Here is a 15,788-nt window from a genome sequence, read left to right on the forward strand (position 1 = left end):
CGCAGCTACTGCTCGTAACAGGAATTCCAGCAACTGCCAAGGCATTTCTCAATCCATTGCCCACTATTATTTGCATTCTTTATCACACCATTCATTGCCTGATCTAAATAAGGATAATTTCTTACTTGAACTGGCAGAAAATATCTGCATATTCAGGAAGGATGCCGCTGGCCTGTAGCACTGTCACACGGAAGGTAAACACACCACCCAGTTTCAAGTGATCACCAATTTCCTCAGTGAATCCTTCCATAGTCATCTTCCCATCCAAAGTGGCTGACTTCAAGTCTTAGAAAGACACAAACATGTCATATGAAATAACTTTTTTTTTTTTCCCCCCCCTCTTTCCTTTTTTAAAAATATTCCTTCAGGCAACAATTTAATCCCATCACACTTCTTTGTTTTTCTTTTGAGCCCAAATTATTTGCTGGTAATCAAAAGATCCAAATACCTGGGAACAGTTTTTCTGCACAGTTCTTCAAATGAGTAACTCCAGCATTTATCATACGCAACTCATTGGTTACACCTTTCCTTACCTATTATATTCTGGAATGACACTCAGAACCCCTTTCTATCACTGACTGAAAGTGTCCCAGATTTCCCTTAAGTTCTCCAAAACTACTACATATTTCTGGCTTACCTAGCTCATTCATTCTATTGACCTCCTCTGGAGGAGTCGTAATCTCTGAATTCTGTCCTTGCCCTTCCACAATTCTCAGTTCTTCCAGAGACAGTCCAGACCGAGTCATCGCAACTGAAGAAAAGTCACTCTGAAAAATTAAATGAAGTTACATGTAAAAGACTCCTGCAGTTTCTGGTTTTGCCATGCCCTTCCTCCTCCCACAATAATTATTCTTTATTTAGAAGCACAAACTACTGCACTCAAAGAAACCTAACTCAATTTTAAGACTTACCTTATCAAAATATTCATTGTCAAATGAAATTTTAGCTGTGCCAGACTGTCGAATACCAGATCCATAATCTGGGGCTTCTTCATCAGCTAAAAAAACAGAAAAAAAAAAAAAAAAGAAAAAAAGAAAAAAAAGGATGAGAAGGGAAAAACTCTCAGTCATCTAAATGGAAATTCTGAACACAATGGAAGCCAGTCTGTAAAGCAGATGAGGCCTGGCTCCAGCCATCCAATAATAGAGTAAGTGCTGTAAAAAATCATAGCAGAAATCTATCCCTCATCAACTCAAGTGTGGGAAAACAAGACAAGCTATGAAATTTCATCATGAATATACTTTAGAGGATTTTGAATGTAAAACAACTTTAGTACTCATTTTGATGATTTGTTTACTTCTGATTATTATACCTGAGGTAAATTAACATACCATAATACAACCACCCACATGGAAATATATACTTCCATTGATTTAAACTGCCATCTAAAATTCTGTAGCCACAAACTAAAGCAGTCACACTAGCAAAGCTTCACAAAAACACGCTGTAAGTTTGAAAGGCGGTTCTGTCCATACAATCTGTCCGTTTAACCTCCTCCTCTTTGTGGAGAGTAACAACAGTGAGGCCTGGTTAAACGCCAGATATTTTTTCCACAGTAAATGCATGCTTGCAGGAGAAATTCCAAGATTCAGAATGTGTTCTGAAACTTTGCTTAGGGAACAAATAATGCCATGGCCCTTTTTCAAGAGCTGTCCTCAGTTCAGTTTCTATTAGCCATGGTGTATTCTATTTATTTGGATGGATAAAGAGAATATTTATTTGGAAGTATTTGGTCAATGCTAAGGAGACCAAACCAAATTAGAAATGAGACTTTTGTACATTTTAAAATAGATTTTATTTCACTTGCTGTTTTAGTCCCTGCCAAACTGATTCTTACACATCTTCAGAGTCTGAGATTTCATTATATGTTCCCATGGAGAGTGAAACTTCCAGGGTTACCCTACCTAAACAATAAAGAAATGTTGGCAGTTAGCCACTGCTAGAAAGGACAAGTTATGGGAAGTATCTGTGCTCTCACCAGCATGGATAAGACATGGCTAACTACCAATAGTAAAACTCAACTAGCTCATCCCATACTGGAAAAGTATAAAATAACCCCATATATCTACTGCTGTCTTCTGATAATTCTTGGTGATTAAACAGTATGTTAAAGCAGCTTCAAAGTCTCAACACATTTTAGTGAGGCAATGAAATGGAAAACTGCTGCTGATTTCTGTTTATACTATGCTGAAAATCGTCAGCTCAGGAACTTCTTCACATGCTATTCAATCAGAGAATGGAGAAGCACATTTTTGTGTACTATTTAAAAGGATAGTTTGAGAACAAACGTGGTACATTTAACTTTTCTGCAAGTCATCACAACTATCGCACTTGCATATACCCTTGTCCACTGTTTATACTGGGTGCCAGAAATAAAACCTTTGCTTTATTTTTATTTTTCAGATTTACAGACCCTAGTTAGCCCTTTCACTATCTTAAAAAGCAGTATTGCATTAGTTCCCAGGTATAAACTTCAGCGGTCAATATTATAATTTTAAAAGCTTCTGATCAGTAGCATTATTGCAAGATTTACCTGTGCTTAGTCCATATGATTCACATCAATTAAAAAAATTTCAAAAGCAAGTTAATAATAAAGAACAAGTGTTCTTTGCAACACTAAAATTATTCAGGTTTGAGCATGAGAGAACAGTTTGATTTGTTTGCCTGTTTTTTAGAGCTGCAGCTATTCAGTGTACCAAAGAGTTGTGATGTAAAGCGCTCAGAGCATCTCACCTGCTATAGCTTGCACTGCTACTCGCAGAAATCCTCGTACTTCTCCTTTCTCACTAACAACAGCTACTCTGTGAATAAGAGGCACCGGGTACAGGAGATTGCTCAGGTATACAAATGCTCTGGTAACAGGAAGGAAAGAAAACACAAACAGCATTAGGCAATCATCTGCAAAAGCAAACTGCAATATTTGGTTGGCTAATTGGGACATTCAAATCTTCAGACAGTCTACTTTACTCCATCTGTTAGACCTGCAGTGTGGTCACATATCCATATTGTCCACACAGGGCTCTTCAGAAGAGTCAAAGCTAAGTGAAGCCACAAAATGTTCTAAATCAGAGTATACTGGAGACACAGGGCTTATATGAGTGAGTTACAAAACATATGAAGGACACAATTTAAGACGATGGCTTTATAAAAGGTAATTTTAGATGCACTACAGTTGTAAATGGAGCTGTTAGCAAGATGGTACTCTACTAAGGAGCTACTGATTATAAAGAATTGTTTTGAGTTTTCCACCCCATGAGTGTAGTTTGAAGTGATAAATTAAAAGGGAATCGATCTACTGTGTTCACACAGCCTCAAATATTTTCCTGAGCATATAAAAACACTCTTCAAAACAGACTGACTGTTTTCTCTCTCCTACATACATTTGGTAACAGTGTATACAGAGTAATCAGAAATGCCAAATAAACCATAAGTCATCTCTTGGTTTCTTGGAATTTTCACTGAGTGTACAGATAGTGGAGGATTGATAGTCTTCAAAGCTAAATATCTTTAGGAGTATTATATTTATTTCTTAAAAAACAAAACCAAAAGAAAATAAAACCCCAAACCACTACAACAGTACTCTAGAGAAACAATTTAGAAATTACAGTTTACAATAAGAAAAGCAGCATTTAGGCCCAGTATTAGGACAATCCTCCCATACACTCACTTTTAAAGTTATATATAAGCAGGGTCTAGTTTGGAACAGTAAGTTAACAAGTTTTATTGGATTTTTAATTAGAAGTTCAACTAACATTATTATTTTATGTTTCTGCAATGAGTTGCAAAAGTCCTTAAAACACTACACTTCAGTGTGATTAGCCTGAGCAAAACTGGAAATGTTGAGAAGCCTAACAAAGTCAGGAAAAGAATGGCTCTCAACAAGGGGAAAAAAGGGAAGGCTTTATTAAGTGAGCTGTTTGAGTTCAGAAGAGCACTGAGATGCATAGGAGTTTAACCAATAGTTTTACCAGTCATTAAATTTAAAGTGACTAACCAATTATACATGTAATTATTATGAATTTATGCATATTAAATTCTACTAAACAGCAGTCATTTGTTTAACTGGATTTCCTTCTTGCAGTCCTTTTTATTAATCTTTATCATTAAATATAATTAATTCCTCAAATAACTGCTATTGTTTAATATTCATAGGGGAAGTCCTGCATGACAAAAGGAGACTGAGAGAGAAATAAAGATGTTCGCTGCCTCTGTCTGGAGATATCAGCCATAGAATTTGTTCCATGACAAAGTCAGAAAATCTAAGTGTTTCTCCTTGGATTTACATGCCCGTTCCCAGAATGAATGAATGATCTTGAAATGACAAGGTAGTCAAACAGGTGTCAGCTGTCAACCAAAGAGACAAAAATAATGCTACTAAAAAACAGAGTGTTGACAAAATGCAATAGAGAAGAGAATGGTTAATAAGGCTACAAAACAGCAAACCAAAAAATTAAAAAAAAACATACAACAACAAAAAAACTGCAACGTAACACTTGACTAAGATTAGGAACTCATTCCTTTTCAGTCTGCTGCAAAGTGAGGTAAGCACTGATAAAGCAGGGGAAGGGAGGAAAGATTAAATTTAAAGTAACAAAATGGGAAGTTTAGTTTTGGTTTTTTTTTTCTCTCAAATAAAGCATTTTCATTTTTAGCTTTGAAATTTCAGGTGGTGCTCATTTGCAGTATCCCACCACACTAGAAAACAGTCCTCCACACCAACAAACTGGAATTGTTCACTTGGACTGGACCAGGGATGGAGTTCAGGAAGGTATGTAGTTATATGCTCAACACGCAAAACACAGGTAGTTTGAAAACCACATTTCAAGCTGGAGAGAACAGACATTTTTCCCCGAACAGACAGGAGCCTAAATAGCCTTGCACTGATATGTATACAGTAAGAGACAGTTTCACTGAGACAATCACTATAGAAGCTTTCCTACTTCAAAGCCAAACAAGTGGAAAGTGAAAGCATGAACTGCATGAAAAATAAAAAGATATTTTTAAATTTGCATGGCTAAAGTTCTGAAGCTGCTGTCCAGCATATGACAGCCAAAGCGTTCAGCTTCATTAGCAACTACAATTTTGTCACCTCAGTAAAATGACAATCACAAAGGAAAAAAAAATGTTTTTCATCTTCCTTAACTTCCTTCCATCCAGTCACCGAGCTCACTGGAATCATTTTACCTTAGACAAAGAAAAGTACTTAATGTAAAATGTTTTAAGCTCCCTGTTTGGTGATGAAAATGCTGGATCTCTTCTGTAGAAGGGAGAGCAATAGCACATCTGCTGTACAGAGAAAAGAGCTGGTTTATGCAGCAATGCTGCCTTCCAGTGCCATTCCATCTGCTTCATCACAAGACAGTACCAAGTTAGGAGTGGATGAAATCTTAAAGTTATCCTCCTCTTCCTCCTTCTCCCACATCTGGGAGGACTCCCACTCCCCAAACATCCCATAAGCAAGTGTCCCCCCTGCACCTTAGCCCAGCAGACTGAAAGAGGGGGAGCTGTATTAGCAGAAAGATTGGTGAGGTAAAATGGCATACTCACAACAAAACTAGAAATGAAATTTAACAAACACAATTGTTTCAAAAAAATCAAAACAAAAACAGAACTTGGAATGATGACAGGTGTTTTTGAAATAAACACATGAATTCAAGATTTAAATAAAATATCCCATACTTTTCTCCCACCTCCCTTAAAAACACAGCAAAGGCTTGGTATGCCACACCATGAAATAGAATCAGCCTTAAAAACAGCCCAGCATGCCAGAAGAGATGGCTAAAGGGACCAGCTCTTTTCTTCCTTTCTTTAATTGTTACAGTACAAATAAAAGATAGTCACAGCACAGAGAGAGAACAATAATACTGTGATGCCCAAGGAGCTGGAGAGCTACCTGATCAACTTCTCATCCCCTCCTTCATGACCTGGACTCATTACTGCCGATTACTCCCTCAAAAAATATTTTAAATTATTTTATTTTTGTCCTATACATTCCACAACATATAACACAGTGCGCAGTTAAAAGTGGTAAAGAATTCTGGTTTCATTATAAATTGAACACTACCTTGTGCTCAAGACAGTATCTATGCAGATGGACATACCCTCTGATACTTGTAAGACACACTGTTCAAAAGTAGAATTCTCATGCTGGAAGACACTGAGGAATCAAAATAGTTTCTACTCAGTGGTGCTGAAGAGTCTAACAGCTTTCTGCTGACAGAATTAGCACAACAGAAGAACAGAACAGAAACAGAACACAATAGAAACCAACAACTGGGAAAGTCATTCAAGCTGCCTACTCAGATAATACAAACTATGTTTCATTCCTCAATACAATTCACAACCCAAGCAGAGTTCCTCAATACGTGCAGCTTACATGGTTCAGGCGAGTACCCTGAACTGCTGCAGCTTCATATGTCTGTCTGTATAGACAGAGCTCAGTATTCTTTTTAATCTACGGAAACAGGAATCAAGTTGTGTAACTGCCAGGAAGCACAACTGCTTCCATTATACGCTGTATTTGCTCAGCTTGTGTTGTGCTTCCTGAAGAGTCTGTGAAATGAAGATGAATAGCTCAACTTTTTCCCAAGCACTGAAGGTCCTGCTCTGAAAGAACATACACAACAGGAGAACACGCCGTGTGTGCCAGCACTGTTACAAGACAGCAGTCCTAGCCATTGCAACCAGCACACATAGGCTTTAACTAGCTGATAACCACTTCCAAGCCAGTTAAGATGGCTTTCCCAAACTGACTCTCATGGATCAGATTAACCTAAAATAATTAAATTCTATAAAACACATTATCAGACATGGCGCATAAGGGCACAAATTCACAGAGATCAAAGAGGATTAACTAATGCAATTTCTTGCATCTTTAGTAACTTTTGTTTCAAAGACTAGATCAAGAAAGTTCCAAGTTTTAATCACAGCTTGTAAACAGGTCCACTAAAGACAAAGAATGAGGTTAGACAATACAGCTAAACTGAGCTGAAGGCTTGATAGAAGACCAACAAGCTCAGTCCTCCGTTTTTACAAATAATGTAATCCAGTTTCCTGCATTTGTGGAAACTGCAAAAAGATCCTGCCTTCCTGACCATGAAGTCTTCCCTGCTTACAGCCACAGAAAAGGATAAAGGCAAGCTCTGGACACTTCTTTGTTCCTCTCTTACGACAGCCGCTATGTCTTACCCTCTTTTGTAGAACACTTCCTTCCTGTAGATTGGCTTACAGAGTTATCAAATAAGCAAAAAAGCATAATTGGAGGAGTGGGAGCAGAAAAGCAGGGTGGAGCAAAGTCACTAGATAAAATCTTTCTGTTTCTTGTCATGAGTTACATGTTTGAGCGAGACTATCTGTGAAGAAACAGTGCCAAATATTACATTTTTTTAATGCAACTTGCTGTCCTTAGGGTCTGTGCCACAGACTGAGGTCTGATAATGCCTTAATCACGTCTTGATTGGCAAAATAGATAATACTCTAAAATACATTAAGCAAACTCATCAGAAATTCAAGCACAGCACATGGGGAAATGCTGATAAACACCACCAGTCAGTGATTTTTAATGATGATGATTTTTCAGGACGTAATACTTGCTACCGAGTCATGCATAATCTGAGAAGCCAAATCATCAGAAAGAATTTTTTTTTTTTCCTCATCCAGAAAGCACCATTCTTCTTTCTCCTCATGCCATCTTTTCAGACACAGAGGATGTTAGATGAGTTTTCAAAAAAATGGATTTACTGCACTGGACTTAATGACTTTCCACTATACTCTGAGATTCTCTTCTACGGGAGAAATGACATACTGCGATACTATCCTAGTGATCTTGCAATTCTTCTAAATAATGCTTCAATACTGTACACAAGCAAAATCACATGGATTCTATGTTGTGACAATCATCTAGAAATAGAAATATATTTACTCACATTGTCACATCTAAGGGTTATTTTCTTAATTATTATTTAGGCCTTCATGGCCTCTGACACAGGAATTTAAAACCTAATGTTAAACTACACTCATTCTTTGGCAATTCCAATTTATATACCTACATATTTTGGCTGGCTTGACAAATATTCTATGCAGCACAAGGCAAAGCCATTGCAGCCTACAGTAAGAGCTGGTCCCTTTTGGCCATTCTCACAGTAACCTCACCAACCTTCCCACTAAAATGAACCAAGGGGATCGGTCGTAAAACGGGTCGCGCCCATCATTGAAGAGGTCTGATCCCTCCTCAGTTCCAACGTCGGAGCCAGTATCATCCACAAAGGCCTCATCATCAAAGTCCTCCATCTCATCCTGCTGTTCATCAGCCAGTTCAGTGATGTCGGAGTCAGCCGTGGAGAAAGTGGGGGAGGGCGTGCGATCAGCAAGACGCTCATTCACGCAGCCATGGAATATGGGGGAGCTAGATATCAGTTAACGGAACACCAATTAACAGAGTGAGGGGGAAAGAAGAATGCTTCATTTAACAGCTGTCTGTTGCCATCAGCACAGAGACCACCTGAACATCACGCAAAGGCTTCAAACCATTTGGACTGCAATGAAACGTAAGGGAAGGGATTGCTAACGAAGTCAGGAAAAAGAGCATCCATCAACTGAGCAGAAAGCAAATGAAAAATTAATACAAACATGGTCGAACACATAGATATTGAGAGCACACCCATTTAACAGACTGCAATTCCTATTTCCAACATCTAGCATTTCTGTAAATAAAAATACTGTAAAGGTATAGCCGACGCTAGGAAATATTAAAGAATCCCATCAGGTAGTAGGTCCTGGGTATGAACAAACTATTTGAACTCTATGTAAGTAAGACCCTGGGCCACTTCTCCCCTCAGTTACCAGTGTTCTTCATATTCTCACAGCTCTGCTCCAGTGACTTTAGATAGAACTTAGTAAGTTATAAGTTTATTTTTAAAAAAGGTAGCTAACTAAGGGTTCAGTCAAATCAGATTCTACGAAGTTACACCAGAACTGGCGACATTCTAAAGAGCACTTTCTGCTCTTCACTGTATTTTAAGTCTATCGGAAATCCTTGAAAGACAACACACAACTAACACTAGTGTCCACACCATTTATAGCCACATTCAAAGTCAAAGTTCATCCAGAACTGACAGAGTTACCATCGTACCAGCAGTTGAGATTATCATCACATACCTTCCAACCAGCTTGAACCAATGAAAGCGATCATAAAAGGGGTCACTGCCTGTCATTGTGCTTTCACTCTCATCCTGTGTATTAGATGCCATTTCCCCAGCTCTGTCATACATCTCACGCATCAGGTCCAACCTCTGCCTGCATTGAAGAAAGCAGGATTTAAAAATTAATAGACAGCGAATAAAAAAGCAGAGAACACAAAGTGGAGTACACTGACTTCACCTACAGCAAATTACACATAGGAAAGGGCAAATAAAGAACAGAGGAGTCTGTACTGTACTAATTCTCTGACATATTAGGGATTATAGGAAAAATTTTGTGGGCTAAACCCGCTAAGCACTCTCTATTTAAGCTTTTTATTAAAAATTATGCCCTATACTATTAGGCTGTATAAAAGCAAGTGGCAAGGAAACTTTTGCAGGGAAAGGCACATGAAAAAAAATTACGCAGAGAGATGAGCTGTGATGAGCCTTATTAGATCTGAAAAGCAAAATCTAATCTCACCATACAAGAATTAAATGTGGAGGTGAGGCAAGATGCTGGAGAACAAATGCACTTGTTTGAAGAATCTAGAAAGCTGGTATTTACACATACCACACTGTCTGGAAAGTTGGCATTTGGGACAACACAAAGAAGTACAACAGAGAAAACTGCAAGGGGTGAAATTTTTCAGTGAGCTCCTTGGATATAAAGAAGTTCATTCTCCAGTAATATTTACATACTTAAGTTTTTCTAAGGACCAGTAATGTGTTGCTCCGTTCTTCAGATCCTGGACTTCCACAGCCACCACTGTACGAGGGAAAGGCCTGTTGTCCCGAGTCTTCTCCAACTCAGTGGGCAAAAGCTCTGGTGGTAGTGGTGAGTAGAGGGTGTCTGTCAGCAGGACAAACTGAAACTGCACCTGAATGGAAAAACAGAAGTCACCTTAGTTCTGAGAAGTCAGATACCAGTATCACAAAGGGGACAGAGACCTAACCTAAGGCAACGTATGAAGCCAGTTTGACTTTCATTTCTGTGAACAGATTCAGGGGGTTTTTTTAACTTCACTTTTTTTTTTTAATGTCTCAAAATGGCATAAAACATATTTTTCAGCTGAGTACACATATCTTGCCTTTGTCATCACAGACAGCAAAAGCCTGGAAAACTATAGACCTAGCACATCCTGCAGCACTAACTTCTCTTGAATAGATTAATGACGACATGAAGTTAAAAGCAAAAAGGAAAATACAGGGCCCTGGGGAGATGTGCATATACATGTGTTTATGATATTGAGAGGAACAGCATAAGGGAAATGAAGAAGAGGAGAATATATCAACCAGATTTGCATGTTATGTTCATTCAGCCAGAAGAATTCTGAACAGAGACTTACAAATTTCTGAACCCTTTTAAAGCCCAAACTAATAAGCAAGACATATATAACTTTAAAGATTACAAGTAACTCTGAGCATTTGAAGCAGGATTACGCAGTCAAAACTAATGAGTCAGGAAATTAAAAAAGATACTCTGCATGACCATACCTTTTTCTTTAACTCTACACTGATTGCATTGGCTTCTTTCAGATATACTGCATTTCCCCAGAGCTGGTCCCTCAGTGAAGTAAATTGGTGAAATTTCCACTTCCTGAAAGCCCACTGTGCAAGTTCATACTCATGACGTGTCCAGGGCACTATAACGAGCAAAGAAACAGAGAAATAAAACACTGCAGCTTCTCCAAACCATCACATGCAGTATCTAATACTACTGCTGACTGTGTCATCAAGTTCTCAACACCTTTTCTGGAAGAGAAGAACAGAAAACAAAAACCTGCATTTTTATTATTCACTAACTCACTATTTTTCTGTTACACTAGCATTAGAGGTATAATGATCAAGTAAGGAGATTTGGAACAGAGAAAACAAAATAAATTCTACTCCTATTATTTTAAATTAGTTAACAATTATTAAAACCAAATGCTGAAATAGTGAAAAGAAAGCAAGTCTTATGGGAATAATAAAACTCCATCTACTGTCCAGAAACACAGTTATACAGCATGAATTTTAAGAATTCCTACCAAGGAGAAAAAAAGACACTTCAAAATAAAAAAAAAAGGAAACAAAGGCAACAGTTACTATTTTAGTTTAAGACATCTGAACTCTGTTACTGCCAAGAAGAGATTCCTTCAAATTCAAGACTGCTAGATCAAATCTTGTAATTAAACTAATGTAGTTTGTGTATCAATTGAATTTGGGGATGTATATTTACTGTTTTTCTGAAACTTATTCCACAAATACATATTTTACATCTGTCTGCTATGAAAATTAAAGATCAAGAAGTTAAGTGTTTCACAGCTTTCCAAAACAAGTTTTCTATCTATTACAAGAAATACCAACTGTTCCTTTAGGCTTGGCTATATCCAAATTCCTTTTAGTTTCAAACTCACCTTCTTCCTCCTCCTCTTCTTCCTCTGTTGTTTCAGCTGCCAAGGATCGTGTCTCTACCTGCTTCTGTAAGGCCTGCAGCTTACTCTCATAGTCCTGTGGGGAGAGAGGAGATATCGTGTAGGAGGACAGACAAAAGCAAGGAGAACAGTTAGGAGAGACTAACAACACCTCAGATGGAGTGACAGGCACAGAGAACAAATACATAAAGCCTTTTCCATTAATGCTCAGAGGTCACATACCAAAATCTATTGTTTTAGTATAATCGGTCCTTGAAAAGAGAGAAGACAGAAGCCAATACAATTAAGACAGCAATGTTGTTTTTTTAAATCATCAGATATACATGCTCATAGTATCTGTAAGAGAAAAAGGTTTAGGATTTTTTTTTTTTTTTGCTGAAGACTGGAAAAAGGGAATTTTTGGGCACCCACTTGCTGCTTCCAAGGGCAAAGGATAGAGGCAGAAATGAGGAAAGTACATAAATAAATTTAAACGGGGAGGATTATTCACCTTCATTTTCTCAAATAGAAGGATTAACAGCACCACTGATTTGCCTTTTGATACAAAAAAATTCATTTCAGATTTTAGGAGAAAAAAAAAAAAAGAGAGACATTCTGTTTTCAATTAGATTTTCCTCTTGGAATTAAATATCACCCTCTCACATGCGTATTTAATATATCAGAAGATGAAAAAAATACCACCGCCCTTTCATGCAGGCAGAGAAGTCTGTGTAGAGGTTTCCCCACAAGAAGCACTTCAACAATAGCTTCTGGCGTAACAGCATTTTCTTCCTGTGCCGCATAATCACGCCTTGAAATAAATGCTACTAAGACCTAATGACCCTTTTATTATTTGCTGGTAAAACAAATACAAATTCAAGATATTTAGAACAGACACAGTCACAGCACTCCTGATCTCAGAGCCTACTTTACTACTGTATTTTATTTTTTTGAAGATAATATTTTGGCATATACTATACAAATTAAACTGGCTTCTCAGGATTTTTATGAGGGTTGCAACAGCAATTCACTAAGAATGTTACAGAGTCCTTACGGAGAATTCTTGAAGCCACTCATCTTGTACTCCAACCTTCTCTCTTCCACAGTCCCAAATCCTAAAATTCTTCTCCAATGTGCTGTTTGCAGTAATGCATTAAATCTAATGAAGGAAAGCTTTACATTGTCCTCCCCTCCTATGTAAGCATTCCATCTAAACAGCTACATCACTCTGTTTTTGTACAGCATATATAGTACTTAACACTGCCACAATGTGATTGCATCAAATTTAACACAAGTTCTGTCAGAAAGTCCTTTAGACAGTATCTGGAAAGGAGATAAACTTGAAATATGTTCCTTTACAAGTAGGATTTCCTAGAGGTAGCATTAAAAAACAGTAGCTATGATCTATTGCAGAATTTGCAATACCTTGAATTCAACATCCATGACCTTTAAGGAGAGAAAAGTGAACTATTAAAGATATAAAACCTTTTGTATCAGGATTGCATTTTAATTTTCTAAATTCCTCCTGAAATTTTATTTGGCTAAAATGCTCCTTCTTCATTTCTGTCTGCTCCATTAACTCCAAGATGGCTACATACTTACAGTGTTAAATAAACCTTAGTCCAGCAGTAAAAGATGTATGGACAAAACAAACATATATCCTTTGCTTTGATACTCCTTCTAAAATTCTCCTTAATTCACCATAAACTATTCTAGACTTGATGAGGTTTCAGACTTATCTATAGTTCTGAAATACTCAGCATAATCTTAAAGATTCATTAACACAAAGGGATGCTCTCTGATCTCCCCCCCTGCCCCGTCCATGTAGATAATGCCATCATATTTGAAATCAAGACAAAACAGGTCAGATGCAAAGTGACAGAAACAAGCTTCTCTTACTTGCAAGGAAATGCAAAATAAATTATTCTCCTGTAGCCTGAAGTAGATAATCTGAGGGTGTCATTTTGAGTGGCTAGATTGTAGAAATGAAGAAATTAAAAACTCTTCAAGTAGTATCTTTGATCAGATTCTTTTGGAGAAATTGAAAAGGCTGCAGAGGGGAGTGTCACAAATCAGGAGCATTCAACTTTGAAAATTCTATTTCCAGCATGAAAAACTCAGACATATTAAATTAATTTAAAGACAAAGACCTGCTTCTTGTCTTCTCTATTTACAGATTTGTGAGCTAAGTAAGTGTATCTTCTATACATTTAAATACCTAGAGAAACAAATGCTTAATATAAGCAGACACTTTTCATTGACTCTACACTAACAAACATTACTTTTAAAACTAAGTAAATGAAAAAAAAGAAACAGGTACCATTTCCCTAAGCAGAAAAACAGGACTAAGACTGCCTCCTGGCACTTGATACCATGGTAGTATTTAAAACTAATTGGCATTGAGCAATAGGTGAAGGATGAATTTCAGGTTGGTTCATGGAGAAGGTACGCTGCCCGCTCTGTAAAATGGCTTGGTTTGCTCTGCTGAGAGATTTGTCAGCTCTCTGGGTAAACATTTCCAGATCTGATTAGTGATAATACACACATAATTGTTAGTACTCACGTAAAGGTGCCTCAACTGCTAGAAGAGAAAAAAACCTGCATCTAGAAGCTGCCCTAAAGGTCTATGCCCTCGACACCTTAGAACCCAATGCACGTTGCTGAACAGCTTCAAACTAGCTGATATCATTAACTCCATGAATGTGGAGAAAGGGAATGCAAAATTTATTTTGCCCAGAGGCATGGAAATATCTAAAGCTACAACAATAACAGATTTTTGGGGCGGGGACACACACACACCCCCACCAAACCAACCAAACAAAAAACCACCACTCACACTAGGCCAAGCTTTTTAAGACAAGACTGAACCAGCTTTTTAAGCAGAACACTGTACCATAACAACTTAGATTTTTTGGATCTATGTCATGTTTGCAAAGGTACTGTAGTGTATGTGATTCCTTCCTGTATTTGAAGTATACAAAAAAGACAGTTTCTTTTGTCTTCAGTAGAGCAAATAAATAGAGAACAGACATTTTCTTCCAGAATTTAGGTAAATAACACACAACATGGTACAACGGGACAACACTGAAGAGGAGTATGGTTTGCATCCCATTGAGTGATAAACAGGGGTTTTTTTTGGTTTTTTGGGGTTTTTTTTTAAAGTTATGTGACTGTAGACACAAATCTGCGTAGGCTGCTCTTCACATAACAGCAGAAAAATCAGGGGATGGACTTACAAGAATCACACTGAGGAATAATTAAACAAACCTTTTTAACTCTGCTAGAACAATACCAACGCCAAGATGAAAAAAATAAAAGCAGGACACGCCTGCAATCAAGTTTCATTTCCATTTCACTGAGACAAGTCTGACACTTACAAGAGTATTTCATAGTTTATTGAAAGAGCACTTGTTACAATACAAACCAGTTCTGCTTTTCACAAGGCAGATGCTTGCTCTTAAAGACAGTCCAAAACTTGGTTTTTTCTTAAACAACGGACAGATCTGAAAATCCCATTTAATTCAAAGGCAGCTCATGGCTTTCTTTACAGTACAAAAGGGTACACAGCATTGATTTCTCATGTTGCAGCTCCTGAAGTGGTTCAATGGGAAATATCCAAGTCAAATTTCAACATATAAACAAAAAATAACAAATTTCAACATATAAAAGATAAAGGACAACCAGTGAGGGAAATAGTGAAACTATGCTGAAAGTATGATAAAAACAGCATCCTCTAATTTGACAGATCCCTAAATTTAGACTGCTTGAGAAAGGATGTGGAAGTCAATCAGAGGAGCATTAGTGGCATGCAATTCCCCCCACACCCACCCTCCAAATCCACGTGTCCCTAGTGAGTCCTAAAGGATATTTAAGAAATCACCACCAAGGCACAGGTGGGTACAAGCCAGCTGTCCAAGCACACAGCACATCAGCACTTAGCCATGGCAATTACACTTACTAAAACAGCACTCCCACTGTGGATGCCATACTTCCATTGACCTGAAAGCCTTTTCACACAGCTGTCTATGGAAGCAGCTCTATTGCTGTTCATTACATCCATTAATACACAATTTGGAGTGAGAGGTGTGTGTATTTCTGAATAGTGTAAGGAGATCCACAAGGTCTCCCATTATTTCCCTTATCAGATAAGGCACTGCACTGTAATTAATATTTGATTCTTAAAGTGAGCAATTATTTTTATAGGACTTCCCCCACC

General features: G+C 37.6%; 1 protein-coding gene across 3 annotated transcripts in view; it reads right to left on the reverse strand.

Annotated features, from left to right (window-relative positions):
- The window catches only part of KIF1B (kinesin family member 1B), an 81,867-nt gene that overhangs the window by 17,600 nt on the left and 48,479 nt on the right, over positions 1-15,788 (reverse strand). For 2 of the 3 annotated variants that reach the window (XM_010167596.1, XM_029084871.1), the window contains 9 exons: positions 11,576-11,669; positions 10,674-10,822; positions 9,879-10,057; positions 9,157-9,294; positions 8,156-8,404; positions 2,734-2,852; positions 912-997; positions 638-767; positions 126-285 (listed from right to left, as the gene is read on the reverse strand). In XM_010167596.1, the coding sequence (XP_010165898.1) occupies positions 126-285; positions 638-767; positions 912-997; positions 2,734-2,852; positions 8,156-8,404; positions 9,157-9,294; positions 9,879-10,057; positions 10,674-10,822; positions 11,576-11,669 (1,304 nt within the window). The remainder of the gene's footprint in view (positions 1-125; positions 286-637; positions 768-911; positions 998-2,733; positions 2,853-8,155; positions 8,405-9,156; positions 9,295-9,878; positions 10,058-10,673; positions 10,823-11,575; positions 11,670-15,788) is intronic. The other variant, XM_010167597.1, reaches the window with a different exon arrangement.

This window comes from Antrostomus carolinensis, unplaced genomic scaffold, assembly GCF_000700745.2.
Source record: "Antrostomus carolinensis isolate BGI_N321 unplaced genomic scaffold, ASM70074v2 scaffold11845, whole genome shotgun sequence".
Taxonomy (NCBI): Eukaryota; Metazoa; Chordata; class Aves; order Caprimulgiformes; family Caprimulgidae; genus Antrostomus; species Antrostomus carolinensis.